This window comes from Ursus arctos, unplaced genomic scaffold, assembly GCF_023065955.2.
Source record: "Ursus arctos isolate Adak ecotype North America unplaced genomic scaffold, UrsArc2.0 scaffold_23, whole genome shotgun sequence".
In the NCBI taxonomy this organism is placed as follows: Eukaryota; Metazoa; Chordata; class Mammalia; order Carnivora; family Ursidae; genus Ursus; species Ursus arctos.
The window spans coordinates 42,846,795-42,869,740 of record NW_026622908.1 but is presented as its reverse complement, the minus strand read 5'-3'; the positions used below and the strand labels follow the sequence as shown (position 1 = coordinate 42,869,740).

General features: G+C 35.9%; 1 protein-coding gene across 1 annotated transcript in view; it reads right to left on the bottom strand.

The window, feature by feature from the left end:
* TOP6BL (TOP6B like initiator of meiotic double strand breaks) overlaps window positions 1-22,946 on the bottom strand; it is a 99,129-nt gene that overhangs the window by 25,028 nt on the left and 51,155 nt on the right. Inside the window, exons 4-9 of the mRNA XM_057317429.1 lie at window positions 19,639-19,748; window positions 12,537-12,620; window positions 11,307-11,362; window positions 10,557-10,628; window positions 8,978-9,173; window positions 875-1,025 (exon numbers count right to left, since the gene is read on the bottom strand). Of these exons, the coding sequence (XP_057173412.1) occupies window positions 875-1,025; window positions 8,978-9,173; window positions 10,557-10,628; window positions 11,307-11,362; window positions 12,537-12,620; window positions 19,639-19,748 (669 nt within the window). The remainder of the gene's footprint in view (window positions 1-874; window positions 1,026-8,977; window positions 9,174-10,556; window positions 10,629-11,306; window positions 11,363-12,536; window positions 12,621-19,638; window positions 19,749-22,946) is intronic.

Sequence of the window (22,946 nt, the reverse complement as noted above, 5' to 3'; positions counted from 1 at the left end):
CCTACTCAAGAAAAAAAAAAAATCCTTACTCTGAGGATTACTTCTTAGAGAGGATTCTATCATTCCCCCTGAGATACTTCTCCATCCCAGGAGGCTTCAGTCTTCTCATACCAGTCACAGCTCTAGAATGCCTCTTCCCCACTGGTCATCTTCCTCAGCATCCAGTTTACCAGAGTACCTTCTAAATTTCAGAGGATTCTAGCGAACAACGGTCAAGCTCAAGACTGTAAACCTCCTAGATCCACCTCGTGGCTGCATATCCCTACTTTCCAGTTTTATTTTTTGGTCCAGTTATTAAGCATCCAACTCCCAGGGTGATTCACCCAAAGTTAATGTGATCAGGCTCTACATGAATACTACAGCCAGCTTTCTAGGTTGATTACTATATGGTTTATACTCCTGCTTTGAATTTATATGGTGTTTTAATTTTTTATAAGTAATTTTATGTGTATTTTCTCATTTCATTAGAAAACATTTCTCTTCCACAATAGTTCAATGATGTTACTAACCTTTCTAAAACCCCAGACTTGACAGACTAAGGTACAACAGAAACCCTCTGAACAAGTCCTTACAAGATGGAGGCCTACTGACTACCTCAAGAGGACCAGGAAGAGAGGAGACAGTAGAGGAAATGAGAGTAAAAGCAGCATTAACATGTAATACCAAAACAGTTAGCTCTAATGCGGCTTTGACTATTGACCTGTTTACTGCACTTCACATAGATTCTCAAACTTAGCCAGACCCCCACCAGTGGCCCCCAACCTAAACCATCAGATCAACTTATTTTTTATGTACACCTGCTATTTATATTTCTTTGCATTTCTCTAATATTCTCCAGGTTTCTTTATTCCTGTGCAAAGAGAGGGAGATATACCTCTATCCAAATTGAGATCCAAATCGGGCACCATACACAAGTGGTATTTCTTCCAGTCAATGAAATAAGAGGTATCTTTGAAGACAGTAGTAGTTGGCTGTTCCTGACTTGGCAATATCAGAGGCAGACCTGAAGGTCCATACAGAAATATGTATAGTTGCTAAAGAAAACTACCAAATTTTAGTTTTTTATGACAATGTATTCATTTGCATAAAACAAACATAACACTGACCTGGTTCACACTCCCAGAAATAAACTAGGGTGCTAGATGATTACGTATTAAGCCTTTCCACAGTGAATACAGGTGTGAGGCACCAGAGACAGATCCACTAGAATCCCTAGAAATTATTCTGGGTTTAATAAGTGTGTGCTACAGGTATAGTATTGGGACAATGAGTTTACATATTGATCCTGCTCATTCCATCATAGGTTTGAGTGGTACTACAGGCTAAACACCATATTAAATTTAGAGGATACAAAGATGAATATTCAGATTTAATACCTATCTTTGAGTTATCATATTTATAGTACTAGAGATACAGGTAAAATCAGTAAAATACGGTATGATACATGCTAGAAGTATATACAAAGAAATATCGAGTATATTCAGATTAAGAAGGAAACTCCTTACCTTCTCTGACCCTATTCTCTAACCAAGACCAAGGGGGCCACACCTCTAGGATGGTTTCCTTCTCTTGATTTCACTCCTCCCCTCGCCCCAGAGAATTCTTTGTTGCAGGGGATGTGCTGTGCACTCTAGGATGTTTAGCAGGACCCCTGGCCTCTACCTACTAGATGCCAGTAGCACCCTCCCCCTGAGTCATGACAGTCAAAAATGTCCCCAGACATTCCCAAATGTCCTCTGAGGACAAAATTATCCAGTTAAGAACTAATATTTAGTTCCCTGAACCAAGGCTAAAGAAACCAGAAATATGTTTTCCTTTATCTTTTTTTGTTTTCATCCTCTTTTTAATAGGGTAAACAGGAAGTATTAAGTGTGAAGATTAAAATCCTCACCCATAGGCAGTGGGGCATCATGAAAAGTCACAGTAGAACAAAGGGAGACAGTACCCATAAATGAAGTCTCTATCACAAATCCAAGACATTTACATAGGAGCTAAGGCCAGCACATTGACTGTTTAGAACGAGGGGAGTTTTGAGGTATTGCAAACTCGGTAAGAGTGGAGTGTCTGAAGAGTCAAAATGTGTGACTATCTTTTGATTGGGTTGTTGAAACCATTTACATTTAATATAAATACTTCAATGGTTGGGTTTAAATCTACCATCTTGTTATATGTTTTGCATTTGTTCCTTGTATTTCCCTCTTTTCTATTTTTGGATTCTATTTTGGACTGGGTGTTTTTTGTAATTCCATTTTATCCCCTTTTTCGACTTATTCATTATAATTTTTTGTTGTAGTAACTTAGGGATTGCTTTAGGCTTTATAGTACACAACTTTATCACTGTCTACTTTGAAATGATATTATAACAGTTCACAAAGTATAAGAATCCTGCAATAATATACTTCCATTTCTCCCCTCTTGGTCTTTGTGCTATTGTCACTCATTTTACTTCAACATAGGTTATAAATCGTATATACTGATGGCATGCTTTTTTTTTTTTTTTGCTTTAAAAAGTCAACTATTGTTTAAAGAGGTTTTTTAAAATACAGCAAAAATCTTTTATATCTATCCAGATAGTTATGATTTCCAGTGCTCTTATTTGTGTAGATGCAGAATTCCATCTGATATGATTTTTCTTCTGTCTGAAGCACTTCCTTTAACATTTCTTATAATACAGATCTGCTGGTGATTGAAGTCTTTTATACATCTGAAAAATTATTTTGCCTTCATTCTTAAAAAATATTTTCTCTTGGTATAGAATCCAAGTTAAGTTTTTTTCTCTTATTATTTTAAAAATGTTGGGGCACCTGGGTGGCTCAGTCAGTTAAGCATCTGCCTTTGGCTCAGGTCATGATCTCAGGGTCCTGGGATCAAGCCCCGTATTGGGCTCCCTGCTTAGCGGGGAGTCTGCTTCTCCCTCTCATTCTTCCTCTGTGTTCTCTCTCTCTCAAATAAATAAATAAATAAATAAATAAATAAATAAATAAAATCTTTAAAAAATAATAATAAAATAAAATAAAATAAAATAAAATAAAATAAAATAAAAATGTTGCTTCAGTGGCACCTGTGTGGCTCAGTGGTTAAGTGTCTGACTCTTGATTTTGGCTCATGTTCAGGGTCATGAGATCAAGCCCCATCTCAGGCTCTGTGCTAAGTGTGGAGCCTGCTTAAGATTCTCTCTCCCCCTCTCTGGGAGCCTGGATGGTGCAGTTGGTTGAGCATTTGACTCTTGGTTTCAGCTCAGGTCATGATCTCAGGGTCCTGAGATTGAGCCTTGTGTTGGGTTCTGCACTCAGTGGCGAGTCTGTAGGAGATTCTTTCTCTCACTCTCCCTTCTGCTCTAAAATAAATAAATCTTAAAAAAAAAAAAAAAAAAAAAGATTCTCCCTCTCCCTCTGCCCCTCCACCCCTGGCTCATGTGCCCTCTCTTAAAAAGAATAAAAATAAAAAATAAAATAAAAATGTTGCTTCACTTTCTCCTAGCTTATAGTTTCCAATAAGAAATCCTAATTCTCATCTTTGTTCCCCAGTATGTTAATGTGTCTTTTTACCTCTAGCCACTTTTAAGGTTTTTTCTTTATTACTGGCTTTAGCCAATTTGATTATGGTGCGTCTTGATATAATTTTATTCAAGTTTCTTATGTTTAAAGTTTGTGGATCTTCTTACATCTTCAGGTTTATACTTTTCACCAAATTTGGAAATTTGGGGGGCATTATTTCCTCAAATATGTTATCTGCCCTCCCTCCCTGCAGGATTCCAATTACATGTCCCTGAATTAGGCCACTTGAAGTTATCCCACAGTTCACTGAAGCTCTGTTTACTTTTTTAGTCTTTTTGGTTTCATTTTAGTTTCTATTGCCATGTCTTCAAGCTCACTAATCTTTTCCTCTGCAATGTGTACATCTGTCACTAATCTTATCCAGTGTATTTTCATCTTAAAAATTGTCATTTCTATGTCTAGATGTTCAATTCGGGTATTTTTTAATATTTTTTTGTGTCTTTACTTAATATGTTCAATTTTTTCCTCTCACTCCTTGAATATATGGGTACAGTTATACCCGTCTTAATGTCCTTGTTTACTAATCCTATTACCTATGTCATTTCTGGGCAGTTCTCATTAACCAATTTTTTTTCTTTCATTATTTTGTCCTATTTTCCTGCTCGTTTGCATGCAAAGTAATTTTTTATTGGATGCCCAGCATTGTGAAGTTTATCTAGTTGAATGCAGGACATTTTTGTATTCCTGTAAATATTTTTTTCTGGGACACTATAAAGTTACTTGGGAATAATTTAAGCCTTTTGGGTCTTACTTTTAAGCTTTGTAAGGTGGGACCAGGGAAGCTAGGGCTAGGGAAGCTAGGGCTAGGGCTAACTCCTCCACTATATTCAGGCAAACCCTTCTTAGGACTCCCAACTGATACTTTATGAAATACGAGATTTTCTATCCTGCCTGGTAGAAACAGAAACCATTCCCAGCTCTGTGTGTACTCCAGGAATTCTCCTCTGCCTGGAGCTCTCTCTGTGTATTTATCTCCTTTTTGGTACTCTTCTCTATAAGTTCTAGCTGCCTGGGCCTCCCTAAACTCTGAACTTTGTCTTCGCAACTCAGAGAGATCCACTAGACACCTGTTGGGTATCCCCTCCCTATGAACTTCTCTCTAGGTAGTACAGTGGTGTAACACAGGGTTTATTTGTTTCTCCTCTCTCTAGACCCTCTGTCCTATACTATCTGTTGTTTATATAATTTGTCCATTTTCTTTTAATTGTTCAAGGTAGGAGGTTGAATCCAGTCCCTGATATTTGTTCATGGCTGGAAGTAGAATTTCTGAAATTGACATAATCTCATGGACGTTGATATCTTCTTTGCTTTCTGGATCAACATAAGATACCCAGGCTCATCTTGTACATTTTTTTTTTTAAGGATTTTATTTATTTATTTGAGAGAGAGCATGAGCGGGGAGGGGGAAGGGGGAGGGCAAGAGGGGACAGAGAAGCAGACTCCCCATTGGGCAGAGAGCCCGATGAAGGGCTTGATCCCAGGACCCTGGGATCATGACCTAAGCCAAAGGCAGATGCTTAACTGACTGAGCCACCCAGGCACCCCTCATCTTATACATTTCTACTTTAGGCCTGGAAACAGTCATTCCTCCTTTTTAGTGAGCAATGACATTTAGAGAACACATTCTGGGTACTAGGAGTGCTCATTGTTCCTACATTTGTTTGTTTAGCAGACAAAGCTAAGAAATACATAATTTCAAAAGTCAGAAAACTTGGGGGTACACATTGTTATCTTCAATTCCACTTTAAGATTACTTAAAAATATTTTTTAATTTCAAAATAAAAATATTTCTTTGAATTTATACTCCTATATCTGCTATCTTATGCTAAAAATTTTGGTTCCCACCAATGTTAACATAATTATTTGTTTTATAATAAGTACGTATACAATTTCAGTATAAAACCAATGTTATTACTAAGAATCAAGACCACTAAATGAATTTCAAGAGTGCTTTACAGTTCACGTCATCCTTAGAGTATATCCCACCAATAATGTATGTCAAAACACTATGTTCTAAAGTTAGTTGAATTAATTCTTCTTACTGTATGAATTATGACATTAATCTATATAGGTAAGTTCATTATCTTTTATATTGAGAAATACTTTTACTGGCTATGGGATTCTAGCTTGATTATTTAGTTTCAGGACATTAACACTATTATACTACTATATTCTGTAGGTATGGGGAAGTCAGCTGTCAATTTGTTTCTCTTTTGAAGAAAATCCATCTTCCTGAGCTGATTTTTTTCCTTGTTTTTGATTTTCTACAGGTATAGATATCTTTTTGTTTATCCTGCTTGATTATTGAGCTCTGAAATCTGTTTTAGTTGCTTCAGACATTAATTCTTCAAAGACTGTTTCTGCCCCATTCTCTCTATTCTCCTTTGGGGCATTAAATGGTCTCACTGTTTCTCACCTGTTAACCTCTCTTTTGTATTTTCCATACTTTTGTCTCTCTTTGCTTTATTTTACCAAGTTTTTGCTATCCTCATCTTTTACTTCACAAATTTACTTATGCTATATCTAATCTGTTGTTAAACCTGCCTATTTAATTTCAATATTGGTCATTGTATTTTTTGGTTCTACAATTTCTGCTTGGTTCTTTTAAAAATTATGTCACATTTTATAGTTTACAGTTCCCTGACATGATTTTTAAGCTTGGCTTTCAATTTCTTAAGCATAGTAAACATAATGTCTATTTTTAAAATCAATGTCTGATATTACCAATATCTGGAGTCCCAGTGGGTGCTTCTGTTGCTTTTGTCTTTGCTAGCTCTTGTTCATGTTACCTTGTCTACTCTTTTACCTAGCTGTGGGGGTGGGAGGGTGTGGGGGTGTGTATGAGAGAGAGCGAGAGAGAGAGAGAGAAATGTGCACATGAGCTGGACATTTTTTGAAAGTATTTGTTAAATAATTTGAAGCGCAGATGTGGTCATCTATCTACCTAGAATTTTTGTTTGCTTCTACAAGGCATCTGGGAGAATTAGAAATCTAGAATCATCTTAATCCATTTTCAAAGTTTAAGATTTTCTAGCCTTCCCAGATGACCCAAAAAATATGAGTTCATGTGAAGGATGGTTTATTTCAGGTTCACCTTACTCCTTAAAGTGTATCCTTTTAGTTATCCCTGCCCAAAACAAGAGGTGCTTTTAACAGCACCCCAGCTCAGCAGGCCCTAAACTCTTTGGCCTTCTTGTCCTATATCAGCAGTGCTTCTTAGCCTCTCAACTGCTTGTTCTAATTTGCAAATGACCTCAGGGCAAAAGCAGCCCCCAATGTTGGGCTCAAGCTTTCTGTAATTCCTGTTTTCTCCTATGTTGGCCCAGAAATTCCTCCTTATTCACTAGCTCTTGGATTCTTTTATGATGTTTTAATATTTCATCCAGTATTTGTCCTCAATGGGAGGGTGGGTCTAAATCACCTAGTTTGCCATTTTCAGAAACTGACGTCCTACCAGAGTTTTCTGTTAGCTCTCTTTCTCTTCACTAAAACATCACCTCCCTAGAGTCTTCGTTGACTATAATATTTAAAATAACTTCCCTATCATTATCTCTTTACCTGCTTTATTTTATCTTTACTGTACTTATCACTACCTGACATCTATTTATTAAAAAGTCCCACTAAATGTAAACTTCAAGAGGATAAAAAATGTGCCTTATTCCCTCTGGGGAATGGGATGAGGAGGAAGGAGAAACTTTTATATTTTACTTTATACTCTTCTATATGACCTAGATATTAAGATTTTAAAATCCAAATGTCCATGCATAGTCTTTATCACCATCCCGCTCCTTCCTCCTCCCTAATGATACTTTCAGCTGACATTTATTCCATGACCTTGGCCTTCTGTTCTTATTCTTCATACTCTACTATAACTACATTTACTCTTATAGCTTCAATCATGTAACAATAATGCCTAATATTTACTGAACACTTATTATATACGTCAGGCAGTATGCTAGGAGCTTCACACAGGTTAGTATATAATCAATCCTAAAACAAACAAACAAATCCCAAAAGAACAGCTATAATAACAACAAAACCTTTGCAAGGGGAAATAAATCTATGAAGTATTATTATCTGTTTTAAAGCTGATGAAATAAAAGCTTAGGCTGGTTAAGTAAGCTGTATAAAGTCACAGCCAATTAGTGGTGAATCCAGCATTTACACTCTTGTGCCATGCTCTAACCACAGCACTATGCTATATTAAACCTATGGCGGAAATGTTGAGGCTCTAAAATTCATCTCTAAATCTGATCACTTCCAATTTACAGACCAAAATTTCTATGTAGCGGATTGCCATTTTCAAGGGACGTCCTGTGGGAATCATAAACTTAACATGTTTAAAGCTAAGCTAATCTTCTTTACCTTCCAAATCTGCCATTTATGATTTGCATCTAATTGACAGTATCACTATTCTGTTTTTAAACAGCTTACTGAGTTTTAAACATATCACATAGCATACAATTTACCCATTTAAAGTGCACAAATAGGCTGTAGTATATTCAGAAAGTTGTGCAACCATCACCACCATCAATTTTAGAACATTTTTATCACCCCCCAAAAATCCCTCTCCAGCCACTTTCTGTCTCTATAGATTTGCCTCTTCTGGATGTAGAAATCTTGACATCAACTTTGGCCATTCCCTGCCCCTAATCTCTCCTTACCCTGACAATGAATTGGTTGCCTCATTATGTTCATTCCTTCGAGTGGTAAGTTTCTCTTTTCCATGCTCATCACACTTTTAACTCGGACAAGCATTATCTCTTGCCCAGGTCACTTACTTATTTACTTAGTGATTACTGACTTCTCTCTCCTACCCCACTGTATCTGCCTAAGTCTCCTAAAACATCCAATGGTTTCCCACTATAAAGAGAATGAAGTTCACACTCCTAAGTGTGGCACAAGAGCCATGTTCAACTACAACTACCTTCCCAGCCTCATCTCTCCTGCTTGCGCCATTCATTCCATGCTTCAGTCATACTAAATTACATGAAAAGCATATGGCATATGTGGCACATTTTATAGTTTTCAGTTTTTTGGAAAAATTCTCAAGCTTGGCTTTCATACTGTATTTTTGTTTTTATACAAATCATACTGGCTTCTAGGCACAGAGTTTATATGCCGAGGCTTTTTTAGAACTGAGATATAAAAATTCATTTTTCGGGGCACCAGGGTGGCTCAGTCAATTAAGTGTCCAACTCTTGATTTCAGTGCAGGTCATGATCTCAGAGTCATGGGACTGAGTCCCGCATCGGGCTCTACGCTCAGCTCAGAGTCTGCTTGTCCCTCTCCCTCTGCTCCTCCCCCCACTCACTATCTCTCTCTTTCTCTCTAAAATAAACAAATAAAATCTTTAAAAAATTCATTTTTCAAGACAATGAAAATGAAGATTTTGATGGACTCTATCATCAAAAGGATATGGAAACCGAAGAAATCCTATTCAGCTGGTTGGAAAAGATCTTTGGGCAGGGACACAGAGCAGCAGCTGGAGTCAGTATCAGCTCTCCCAACAAGCCCATGCCAGCCATGTCATCAGGGATGAAAAGCATTACTGGATGTCCTAGCACAGGATGGATTCTGCTGCAGAGTAATTCAGCTGTACCAACTTTTGGTCTACTGTCAAAAAACAGGTAAGACAAATTTAGCTTTTTTTTGGTTCTTGAATTATTTTTTCATTTCTTTTCTTTTTTTTAAAGTAGGCTCCACAATGGGGCGCCTGGCTGTCTCAGTCAGTAGAGTGTGCAACTCTTGATCTTGGGGTTGTTTGAGCCCCACAGTGGGTGTAGAGATTACTTAAAATAAAATAAAATTAAAATTAAATAAAATTAAATAAAATTAAATTAATAAAGTAGGCTCCACACCCAACGAACCTTTTCCTCTCTCTTTAAACTGGTCAGGTCATTCAGGATGATATGTCCAAAACACTGGCTCAGAGGCTTAAACTTTTTCAGTAAATCTGGGATAATGAGCAGTCTACCTGTAAAGACTGTATGATAGCAGAGGACTACTAAAGAAAGATAAGGGGTGGGGGCTTTGTTTCCTGCACATATTAAAGAATAAAAAAATCTAATCTGAAATGTAATTCTGACTAAGAATGGAAAAATAGGGGCGCCTGGATGGCTGGTTAAGTGTCTGCCTTCCGTTCGGGTCACTGGGGTCCTGGGATTGAGCCCTTGCATCAGGCTCCCTGCTCAGCGGAGAGCCTGCTTCTCCCTTTCCCTCTGCTGCTCCCCCTGCTTGTGCTCACTCTCTCCCTATATGTCAAATGAATGAATAAAATCTTAAAAAAAAAAAAAAAAAGTAAAAAAACAGACTAAAAAGCCATGGGCAGTCTCTTTAAGCCTTAATTAAGATCCTGTGACTACCAGTGCTGTTTCAGGGCATATAAATGGAGTCAAAAACTACTGAATAAAGAATAAATTACTTGGACTTAATAATAAATTAGTCTTTTTCTTGTTATAGTGCATGTTCACTTTGGATTCTGTGGTAGGTGGACAGCATAGGAAGGCAAGGCAGAGGGTTCTATTCCATTTATTTACCATCTTCTCCATGGATTTTTTTTGTAGAAGAAGGTGGAGGTAGAGAGAGAGATGATTTCCAAATATACACAAAATGCTGATGCACAAAAAATAACATATGAAGAATTCCTTTGTATTCATAGCATCTTTCTAGCCAAGAGTTCAAGTAACCATCTGAAGTCATTCCTCTCTTCTCATATGTAAATAAGACTGAAATTAGCAGGGTTTGTTTTGTTTCATTTACAGATGGGAAAGAGAAGGGACATGTCCTTGGGTCAATTAAAATACATTCAAGGAGCCAGAAATAAAAAGTGTTTTCAATATAAATAGCTTCAAAGTTTTACTTCCACTTTTCTGACAGAGAATCTGATACCTGGCACTAAGAAATGACAAATGAGACTACTTTCAATTTCTACCCACATTCATACTCATAACAGGAGATTAAAACATGGAGAGGGACCACAATGCTTTTACCCTTCACCTCACATAATGCTGATAGCTTATAACAAGAGCAATTCCATTTGACAGGTTCAAAGTGGGTTCATTCTTTGTCCTGAAAAGCAAAGAAAAACTAAGCCATATTTCAGATATTCTAAAACCAATTTTTACCTGATACAAATTTTGGCCCATGACTACCACCACCTCCCAAAGATTACTAGAATTCAATAACCAATTAACCAAGGGGAAAATGGCAACCTTTAAGATCACCCACTCTAGTGAGAGGAAAAGATGTGAAATGTTTAGATGAATCTACTTGTTCATTAAAAGCTAACATAAAAATAAAAATAAATTGGGAAATAAATTTATTCAATCTGAAAAAATAAAAGCTAACATAGAATAAGAAAATGTGGGAGTCTCAGAAAATTAGTTTCAGGATGACTTTGGGTCAAGAAGTCAAACTGTGGGGCAACTGGGTGGCATAGCTGGTTGAGTAACCAACTCTTGACTTCAGCTCAGGTCATGATCTCAGGATCATGAGATCAAGCCTCTCCTGGAGCCCTGTGTGAGGCTCTGCACTCAGCATGGAGTCTGCTTGGGTTTCTCTTTCCCTGTGCCCCTCTTCGCCCTGCACAGGTTCACGAGCTCTCTCTCTCTCCCTCTAAAATAAATAAACAAATCTTGAAAAAAAAAAAAAGGGTCAAACTGTGAAGCAACTAGAAACAGGACAATAATGACTGAGAAAAACTATAAAGCCACAGCCTAAACATAAGCCATAGATTTAAGGACTTACCCAAAGATTTCCATGAAAAGGACTCCATTCACCTTTACACTGAAATTAAATTTAATCTGCAAAGTAAATGGGGTATGACATTTAACATGAACCAGGACAGAGATTAAAAACTTCCATACTTAATTCCCGAAGGGGAAGATATTCTTTATATCCCCTTTTTTCACTTGTACTTTCCCTAAACATAATATAATTAACACAATTAACATTTATCTGTGCTCAAATTCTGCACCTTAAATATATTGAGTCCTACACTTCAATTCCAAGTGGTATAGATTATCAGTAAATCCTACCCTTTATTCTCTGCTCTTCTCCCAATGTTATCTCTTCTCCCCCTTAAAGGAACTATCAATTTTTCTATTCTTTCCATTGTTTTTGTACATAGAACATTCCAGGCTTTTTCCTTTCCTTTTTCTTCCCCTGCCCCATCTGACTTTTGTCCTGCCTCCAATTTACTTCACTGTTCTAATTATTTCCAACCTTTGACCTACATTTTTCTTTCTATGTAACATAATGGGTAATAGAGGACTCTAGAGCCAGACTGCCTGAATTCAAATGCTGGCTCTGCAAGTTACTTGACCTCTGTACCATAGTTTTCTCAGCTATAAAATGGGAATGATGATGATAAAACCTACTTCACATGGGCTGTTGCATGGGGTGAGTGAGTGTGTAGAAAGTACTCAGAATAGTGACTAGCATAATAAGCACTGAACTCTGCTGAAGACAGAAAAAGTAGAAAGTCAGCAAGAGAAAAAAGGAGAAGTTATAAAGCATACTTAATGGTATGCATCCCTATAAACATACCTAACTATAGCTAATAATAAAAATTATAGCTCTCCAAAGTTTGAAGTACTTTATCAAAATTTCCTGATTTGCTCTTCTAGTCACTTTGGAAAAGAAGAAGATCGTCATCAAGGTTTATTATCCAGGTTTAATAGAAAAATGAAGCACAGAGGAGGAAAAAAAATGTATCTAAACTGATACAATAAAACAGTAAGGAAGTAAAAACAAGAACCCAAAGAAAGCTCTATATCCAAGGGCTGTCAGCTATGTCACATGACCAACAACACCACTGCGTTAGGGACAAAGAAATCGAATCACTTCAATATTAAAAGTTGTAATCATTAGCATGAAAAGAAAGAGGACCAACCATATCCTCTCATGTCCTACAGAGTAGAGGTCTCCTGAAAACATATGACAAGAGAAGCATCACTGTGCAAAAGAACAGCTTACCTTAGGGTGTACCATGACAATTTTATGCAAAAAATTCTTTATCACCAGAGTATCTGTCATCAAAGTTCTGGGCTTTTCATCAACCTGTAACAACACAACAAAAACATCCACCACACATACACAAACTCAGGAGCACAAATGAACTGAATTATGGTATTTCTTGGGGCACCTGGGTGGTGCAGTCAGTTGAGCATTTGACGTTTGGTTTCAGCTCAGGTCACGGTCTCAGGGTGGTGAGATTGAGCCCCATGTCGGGCTCCAATGCGGAGTCTACTTAAGATTCTCTCTCCCTCTACCCCTCCCTGCCTCTCTAAAATAAATAAATCATTAAATAAATAAATCTTTAAATAAATGAATGAATGAATGAATGAATGAATAAATAAATAAATAAATAAATAAATAAATAAATAAAGGTATTTCTTCCTATAAAGGTAACTTGCCCCTCAGAAAGCTTTTTAGACATCCAAGGGGAAACACCTTTAGGTCTAAGAATTGGACATAAAAGGCAATCTAATAGCTATCATTTCTTGGGTTAAACTATTTCATGGAACTTCAGGAGACACATGAACAAAGATGAGAGTAAAATCCACAATTTCAGAACCACCTTTTGGAACAAATTTAAAAGTAGTTCAGACTGGAACTAAGAAGAGTAACTCTATCTTAGCTCTACCATCCTGATGTGAGTTGATCTGTATTAAGAATGAAGTCAGGGGCGCCTGGGTGGCACAGCGGTTAAGCGTCTGCCTTCGGCTCAGGGCGTGATCCCGGCGTTATGGGATCAAGCCCCACATCAGGCTCCTCCACTATGAGCCTGCTTCTTCCTCTCCCACTCCCCCTGCTTGTGTTCCCTCTCTCGCTGGCTGTCTCTATCTCTGTCGGATAAATAAATAAAATCTTAAAAAAAAAAAAAAAAGAATGAAGTCAGAGGAGCAGACACTAAAAGGAACTATTTTTTAACATCAATCCATTTATCTAAACATTTATTTTTTTAGGAAAAGCTGTAAAACAAAAAGCTCACAAGTCAGAAGACCTATGTTCTAGTACTGGCTCTATAAAAGTTACTTAAATAACCATGAAAAAAAAACCACTTAATTGCTCTGAATTTTATTTGTTAATCTGTAAAACAGGGATAAAAGTTATCACTCTAGGGGCACCTGGGTGGCTAGTCGGTTAAGCATCTGCCTTCAGCTCAGGTCATGATCTCAGGGTCCTGGGATTGAGCCCCACGTTGGGCTCCCTGATTAGCAGGGAGTCTGCTTCTCCCTCTTCCTCTGTGTCTCCCCATTGCTTGTGCTCTCTCTCTCTCAAATAAATAAATAATCTTTAAAAGAAAAGCTTACCCGCTTCACCTCACAGAACTGTTTTAAGGATCAAGTAATAATCTTTAAGTATATAATATACATAGCAACAACAGTAGATATCATTTGTTGAATGCCTACTATGTAGAGAGCATTGTGCAGATGCTATATCTACATTACCTCACAACAATCCTGGAGGCAGATACTACTACCCTTTCTTTGTAGATTTTTTTTTTAAACGGAGACTCGGAGAAGTTAAGCAACTTGCCTAAGGTTACCCAGCTGTTCAGTGATAGAGCCAGAATCTGACCCTAAGTCTGTCTAATACCAATTGTCCATGTTCTTTCCAATATACCCAGATACCTCCCTACAAATATAATAAAATTTACAATTTAATGAGGGCTTTCTCTATTCCAGGAATGGAGCTAAAGTATCTTACTTATATTACCTCACTTACCCCTCACAAAAGCCCTATTAGGTACATATAACCCACATTTTATGGATGAAAAACAATGGGTCTCAAAGAGGTCAAATAATTTTCTCAAGGTTACCCAATCTGGCTCCAAAGCTTTAGTATTAAACACTTTCCTATAATGACTCACTATATTTAAGACAGTGTTCCTAAACCAAAGTTAGAAGGAGTCTTTTAGAAAATGGAGAGTCTAGAAAAATGAGAAGAAATAGAGTAAAAAATCAGTAAGTTCTTATTGGTGGCTCAGAGAATACTGAGCCATGTAGTAGGTACATATTAAAGAAAAAAATGGTCCTAGACTGCAACATATCGTAACACAATGAGGAAGAAACAGAAAGAACAAATTACTACAATACTTTTTGTAAGTATACTGAAAATGAGATCAAGAAGTATGCAATGACTGGTGAAAATTAGAAAGATTATTATAGAATCATTACAAAAAATTATCAGAAAAGTGGATGGGAATTATTAGAAAATTCTGGAAACAGATCTAGGATTATTCATGCATGTAAATAGTGGTGATTAAATAGTAACTGCAGCATACACATCATAGTCACATCCTTCATTTAAAAAATTTTACTATAGGGGCGCCTGGGTGGCTCAGTCGGTTAAGTGTCCAACTCCTGATCTCAGCTCAGGTCTTGATCTCAGGGTCGTGAGTTCAAGCCCTGTGTTGGGCTCCACCCTATGTGGAGGGCCTACTTAAAAAACAAAAAAACAAAAAACAAAACAAAAACTTCAGTATAAAATGTTCAAATAGTAGAAAAGCAATGATCTCTTCAAAGCATTTTCTGTACTTAGCACTTACAAAACAACTTCTTGGAAGAGTTTCAACTTCTGTAGCCTTGGTTATTATAGGGTACATCACAGAAAGGGCTAATTAAATCTAGCAGTACGGCAACCATGTAAGTGAAAATTCTTTGAGCAGCTACCAGAGAGGGGCTACAATTAATAATGATGAGTGCTACCACTTACTGAACACCTGCTACATGCCAAACAGTTTATATGCAAGTAGGAAATAGCCCCCATTTTATTTATGAGAATAATGAAACTAAATAAGCTGTTTAATTTGTCCAGGGTCACACATAGCAAGTTAAGTGGCAGAACTGGGATTTAAACCGAGATCTAACTTCAAAGCCCACATTCCACTATGCAATGCTGTGTCTCCAAGAAAGTTCGTTATCTGTGCATATAGCTTTCAGAATCGGATATTATATAATCTATCATCACTTTTATGGAGCCTGACAGGCAAAGCTTATGCAAACTACTGAATTACCCACTCAAAACACTTAATGGAGTTTCTTATGTAACCTGGGCCTACACATGTAAATAAAACAATCTGAATTTGAAGAGTTCACAGTTAAGTAGAAGAGAAGACAAATAAATAATGTATATGAGAATGTGAAAAGTCCTATGATTTACATAAATAAGAAATGCTAAAGAAATACACAAGAAGGACTGGTACCTAATCCAGACTGAGAAGATAAGGTGACCTAATATCACATCAGCAGAGGATAGTTAACATAAAGCAAATAGCTCCTTTTAAAATCTACTCATAAATTACTGAGAGAGAATGAAAATGTGTCTATGTCTACAAAGTCTTTTAAAGACTTTTAGATTTGGGTGTTAGAAACCTAGTACCCTGGGGCTCCTGGGTGGCTTAGTCGTTAAGTGTCTGCCTTTGGCTCAGGGCGTGTGGCTCAGGGCGTGATCCCAGCGTTTTGGGATCAAGCCCCGCATCGGGCTCCTCCGGTGGAAGCCTGCTTCTTCCTCTCCCACTCCCCCTGCTTGTGTTCCCTCTCTTGCTGGCTGTCTCTCTGTCAAATGAATAAATAAAATCTTAAAAAAAAAAAAAAAAAAGAAAGAAAGAAACCCAGTACCCCAGCCTGACATACATATAGAAGCAGTGAATTTACTTAAGTGTTGTTAGGAAAACATAGATGCTGCCAGCCCTGGGCAGCAGAAACCATTACTGAATCATATGTTCTAGCCTTCACCTTAAATACAAATCTAATTGTATCACAGATAATATCAGAGCTGTTTTATATTTTCAAACTGAACTTAGGTTGTCATGGGCCCTATATGACTGTCTAGAAGAAAGTCAGTCTGAGCCTCTGTCTCTTCCTGTCTCTAGTTAAATAGGTATATAGAGAAATAGAGATAGATAAACATGAAGATATATTTGTAGAAATGCATGTGTACCTCTATCAATTTTATCACTTAGTATTATGGCAAAAATAAATATAAAAATGGAAAAAGCTTTCAAGATCTTGTAAAATCAAATTGTTTTTGGAGGGACATGTTACCCAGCCTAATGGACCCCAGATTCAGGACTGACTCTGAGCATCAACACAAGACCTTGCATCTCTCCTAAATGAAGTTCTCTTCAGTATTCCCTGGGATTAGCTCTCCTCACATGCCCAAAGCAGTGGATCATTTACTATAGCTTTTTCATGGATGTCTCCATTCATTAGCTTCTACTATGAACCTTGCTACTTGACTCTTCTCTCCATTTGAAGTATTATGATGAATTTGTTCACTATCTCCCCCTTCCTCTCTTTTCACTCTCTTCATTCAAGTATCTTTTAAATAGCTTCACAGTACCAGAGACAATGAGATGTAATGGAACAACAAATGCTTTCAGGGAACTCTTATTCATGTTCCTCTGAGGTCATACTGCTCTTTGCCACTTCTCCTCTACTGCCAGCTGACTGCAGGCACTGAGCCTACTCACGTTTCCTCAGCACTTTAAGACCTGCCATCAACTGGGCTGACTTCCACATCCAACTTGATAGCCTAAGGAACAACCTAGTCTCACAATTTTCTGACCTCTTCAACTCCAATGACCTTGACATCCACGTATTTCAGCTACCTATTTCCATGGCCATAGTTTGGAACTGTACTATTCTAAAAACCTGAAATTGAAATGCCTCACTCTTATGTGAAAAGATGCACACCAAAAATGTTAACAGCAGCTACCACAATTAAGTCAAATTATCTGTGTTCTAAATGCTCTCTTTGATTTTCCTGAGGGCAACACTGCTTTTGCAATAAGGAAAAAAATAAGACAAACTCGACAAGTCTGAAGACAACTTCCTATTCTTTCAAGTCTCTGAACCCCTTATACCCAGAAAATCTGTTTCGGTCTCAAGACCTCCAGACTTTGGACACTTCCCATTGTGTTAGGTACCCCTCCTCTACGTTATTTACCCTACCTCTATCAAGATACAAATTATACCGTATTATAATTATTTGTTTGCTTGTTTATCTTTTCCTTTATCAAGTAACATGCCTTGGGACTCTGTATCTTCAACATCTAGCAAAGTAAGGCCAATTTGAATAAACACAGGTTCCCGAGTGAGTGAATAAATATTCAGACCTGATTAAAATGAGTAAAACTTTGGTTCAAATTGTAATTCTGTCACTTAACTTCCATATGACTTGGGTAAGTCAATCAAACTCTCTGAATCTCAGGGTTCTTGTATCTATAAAATGGGGTGATAATCCCTGTTCTATCCACTTCACAGAGTTGTCAGGAGGCTTGAATAATACATATGTTAGTTATAAAAATTGTTTGTTTAAACTGGCTAAAACACATGATCTCTTTTTCTAGAACTGCTTTCCTTGGTTCACTGAAATCTGTTTTTTTTATTGCTACTTGAAATTAATAGTTTCAGAGCTGACTAACCATTAATTGCTCCAGATTGTTTACCCATCGTTCCCCTAAAGAAGATAAGGCACAGCCAGGGATATCTATTGTTGCAATACTGCGCCCATTTCCTTTGAGAAGGAACATATAATTGTCCAAACATGAAGAAAGGCCTCCCAAATGCTTCTTGGGAGAATGTTTAAAGTACTCTAGTTCTGGGACTCGTGAGGTGGCTCAGTCAGTTAAGCAACTGCCTTTGGCTCAGGTCATGATCTCAGGGTCCTGGGATCAAGCCCCTCACTGGGCTCCCTGCTCATCGGGGAGTCTGCTTCTCCCTCTCCCTCTGCCCACTGCCCCTCCCTACCGCTCATGCTCTCTCTCTCTTTTTTTTTACAATTTTATTTATTTATTTGACAGAGAGATAGAGAGCACAAGCAGGGGGAGCAGCAGAGGGAGAAGGAGAAGCAGGCTCTGAGCAGGGAGCCTAATGCAGGGCTTGATCCCAGGACCCTGGGATCATGACCTGAGCTGAAGGCAGATGCTTAACCGGCTGAGCCACCCAGGCGGGCCTAAATAAAATCTTAAAAATATATATATTCTAATTATTTATGTCTCCACAAATTCAAAGAAAAGAAAGATAGGGGATCAGAGAATTGTTAAAGGGAATGGAGAACTCAACTGTCACATTCATAAATCTGAGCTACAAATAAATCAATAAAGATATTTAAGTCAACCTAATAAAAATGTATCCAAATAGGACCTGCATTAAGAACCCATTTTTATTCTCTTTTTCAGGAAATCCACATTCAAATAATGGCTTGTTTCAGTGGTTCTCAAATTTATCTGCACATTAGGAGTCATCTGGGATTTTTTTCCATCTGAGATTTCAAAAATATTCCAAAGCCCAGGCCACATCAGTATGGACTGAATTGTGTCTCCCAAAATTCACACATTGAAGCCCTAGCCCCCCATGTGACTGTACTTGGAGAGAGAGACTTAAAGACATAATTAAGGTTAAATGAGGTCATAAACATGCAGCCCTAATCTGATAGGACAGATGTCCTTATGAGAAGAGAAAGACATCAGAGAGCTCTCTCTCCACATACAGAGGAAAGGCTGTGTAAGGGAACAGTGGCAAGCCACTTTAAACTTCCAGCTTCCAAAAGTATGAGGAAGTAAGTTTCTATTGTTTAACCACCCAATCCGTAGTATTTTTTTTAAAGGAATTAATCTACATTTTTTTTTTAAGATTTTATTTATTTATTTGACAGAGAGACAGCCAGCGAGAGAGGGAACACAAGCAGGGGGAGTGGGAGAGGAAGAAGCAGGCTCATAGCGGAGGAGCCCGATGTAGGGCTCAATCCCAGAATGCTGGGATCACGCCCTGAGCCGAAGGCAGACGCCCAACGACTGAGCCACCCAGGCGCCCCCGTAGTATTTTCTTTTTTAATGGCAACCTGAACAAACTAATCCAGGACCCTAGACTAATTAAATCACAACCTCTTGGAGTGGGACACAAATACCAGTATTTTGGAAGCTACCAAGTGTTTTAGCATCTGCACAGAGAAGTTCAGGAACCAATGCCTTATTTCATTTCAACTGTGATGGACTTAAGCTTTACTGGATTTGTAGAAAAATAAGAATTAAGACATCAGTAATTTATAGAACCACAATAAAACCTGCCTCAAAAATCATCTGGAAGGGTGTTACCCCTGATATGTCTTGAGAACAGCTGGCTTCCTCTGAGGTCCAATTCAGTTTTGCAGAGAATCCGGGGAGTATAGATTGTATTTCTGTGTGAGAAGAAATGGCAACAAAAAGAAAAAGCAGTTTGGATAAGCACCAGGATTTCTGGAATTGTTTATTAAACTGATGAGCCAAGAAGGCATTTCCCTGATGAAAAGATTATCTGCAAAATTTAAAATATGACTGGAAATGGCTATGCATCAGCAAATTGCTTGAACATTTGGAATTGCTTTATGGGGTTAAGACATTTAATCTCGTGTTTTTAATTTTTCACATTTGCTAAATCAATTTGAATTTTCAGTTAATTTCCACAAGGTCATCTCCAAAGCCAGAAATCTTCAAAGCTGATAGCTCTAGCTTATAATCTTGTATTTTTAAATAAACTAACTCATTATTTAATAAACACAATTCCAGTAAGTGAGCTAATTTAGCACCGAAAGCAGAAAAGTTCAAGAATGACCCTCTCAAGCATTTACCTAATACAGTATGTTTGTTAACAACATACTGTATTTATGGCAGTCTTTAACAAAGTAAAGCAAATTCTTGCTAATTTAATTCATAAGTTAACCACTTGATGTATTTACATATGTAGACTTAGAACTGTCTTTCCACAAAGCACCAGCGGGTAGTGCATCATCAAAATTTGCGTAATGGTTCTTCCTTTCTGTACCTTAGCACTCATATTATTAAGGAAAAAAACAAATCTCCCATTTTATAAAATGCTGTCCCTTATTTCCCCTCTACAGTACTATAATAATAAAGAACTACAGATGAATAAAGATACCTTGCAATCTCTGCCAAGCTCTGCCTTGTAAATAAGGTTGACAATGTTGATAGTATACAAGAATTCAACTTTAAAAACCTAATAACAAAATACATCCTAATAGCACAGCTTTCTCCTAGAGCACTCATACTACATATCTAATAAAGCTTTAACCATCTCAAAAAGTGTGGACATTACCAAGATCAAGTACTAGCTATCAATCTTAATGGATAGTATTTTTCTTGACATTATTTGTTTTTCAAATATAATTCAGTCATAAGGCTAGGATAATATAGCAGCAAGGTTATGCTGCACTGAAATTTAGTGAACTTGGCATTGAAACAAGATGCCTTGCATCAATCTTCAGTTTTACCACTGACCAACCTTCTGACCTTAGGTGACCCCCTTTTTACTGTGATTAAATTACCTTTCTGTGAAATAAGAAAAAAATTATTCCTGAATCCTACCTTGTCTTTGAAGTACTGATACAGTGAAGAATGGGGAAAACATGTAGATATGTGAGAAAAAGTCTTGTCAATAACTAAATTCTCCAGAAATCTTAACAATTTAAATAAAATGTGTAGTGATTTGAGGGAAATCAATTTCAATTGCCTCACTTCATACACACACACACACACACACACACACACACAAAATCAAAATTCAGATGGACTGACTAGAGTTAAATGTGAAAGGCAGAACAATAAAACTAAATAAAAGCCACCTATTTCAAGATAAGTTGAGCATACGTTGAAATTGCATTTTCCCATTCAAACACATAAAATGATAAAACAAATATTTTTAACTTTTTAATTTAGAGTTTAGTTAGTTAACATACAGTGTATTATTAGTTTCAGGTGTACAGCATAGTGATTCAACACTTCCATACATCACCCAGTGCCCATCACAAGTGCACTCCTTAATCCCTTTCACCTATAAAACAAGTATTTCTAAAACTTAATAAATACATAGTCATGGTGAGAAAAAGAGAAATCTTTATAGACCAGAAATGGAGAGGTATATTTCCCTCATCTTCGGAAAGGAAAAAGAGAGAATCTACAATGGTAGGAAAGGACCAAAGATGCATACCATATTTGAGGCTTGGACTAGGGGAAAAAACATGGGGCTAATATTGCAACAGCCATAGGTTTAAGAGCAAGATCCACACAGATCACACATGGGAGATCTAAACAAAACCAAAACATAAACAAAGGCCAGAGATTTGTCACCTGCCTACCAGAGAGTTTGTTAAAGCCAAGTGATGCTAGTAGCAGCATCAATGATGCAGGTTGAGGGCCTTAACATCTATGTCATATAAGTGGAAATAAGACTCAGAACTATATAATCTATTAAGATGCAAGAGCTTTGTATCTTGCCACTCAAGCAAAATTTAATCCTACAGATAGATAGATAGATATAGATATAGATATATATGTAATCTTGCAGGATTTTATATATATATATTTATATATAAATATAAATATAAATATATTTACATATATAAATATATTTATAAATATAAATATATTTATATATATAAATATATATATTATATATAAATATATTTATATAAATTTTATATATTTTATATATATTTATATTATATTTATATATATTATATATTATATATAACATATATTATATATATTATATATAATTATATTATACATATTATTATATATTTATATATATTTATATATATTATATATTTATATTAATATATTTATATATATTTATATATAAATATATTAATATATTTATTATTATTATATATAATATAAATATATGATATATATAATTATATATATTTATATATATAATATATATGTATATATATTATATATATACATATTTATATGTATATATTTATACATGTATAAATGTATAAATTTATATGTATATATTTATATATGTATATATTCATACATATATATACATAATTATATATATAATTATATATAATTATATATATAATTATATATAATTATATATAATTTTGTATAATTATACATTATACATTATACATTATACATAATAAATGTATAAATGTATAAATTTATATGTATATATTGTATATATATTGTGTATATATATACATATGTATATATATTTATATGTATATAATGTATATATATTATGTATATAATATATGTATATACATATATGTATACATTTATACATATATATATAATATTATGTATACATATATGTATACATTTATACATATATATACATAATTATATATATAATTATATATAATTATATATAACTTTGTATAATTATACATTATACATTATACATAATAAATGTATAAATGTATAAATTTATATGTATATATTGTATATATGTTGTGTATATATATACATAATATGTATATATATTTATATGTATATAATGTATATATATGTATATAATATATGTATATACATATATTATATGTATACATTATATACATATAAATATATATACATATACATAATAT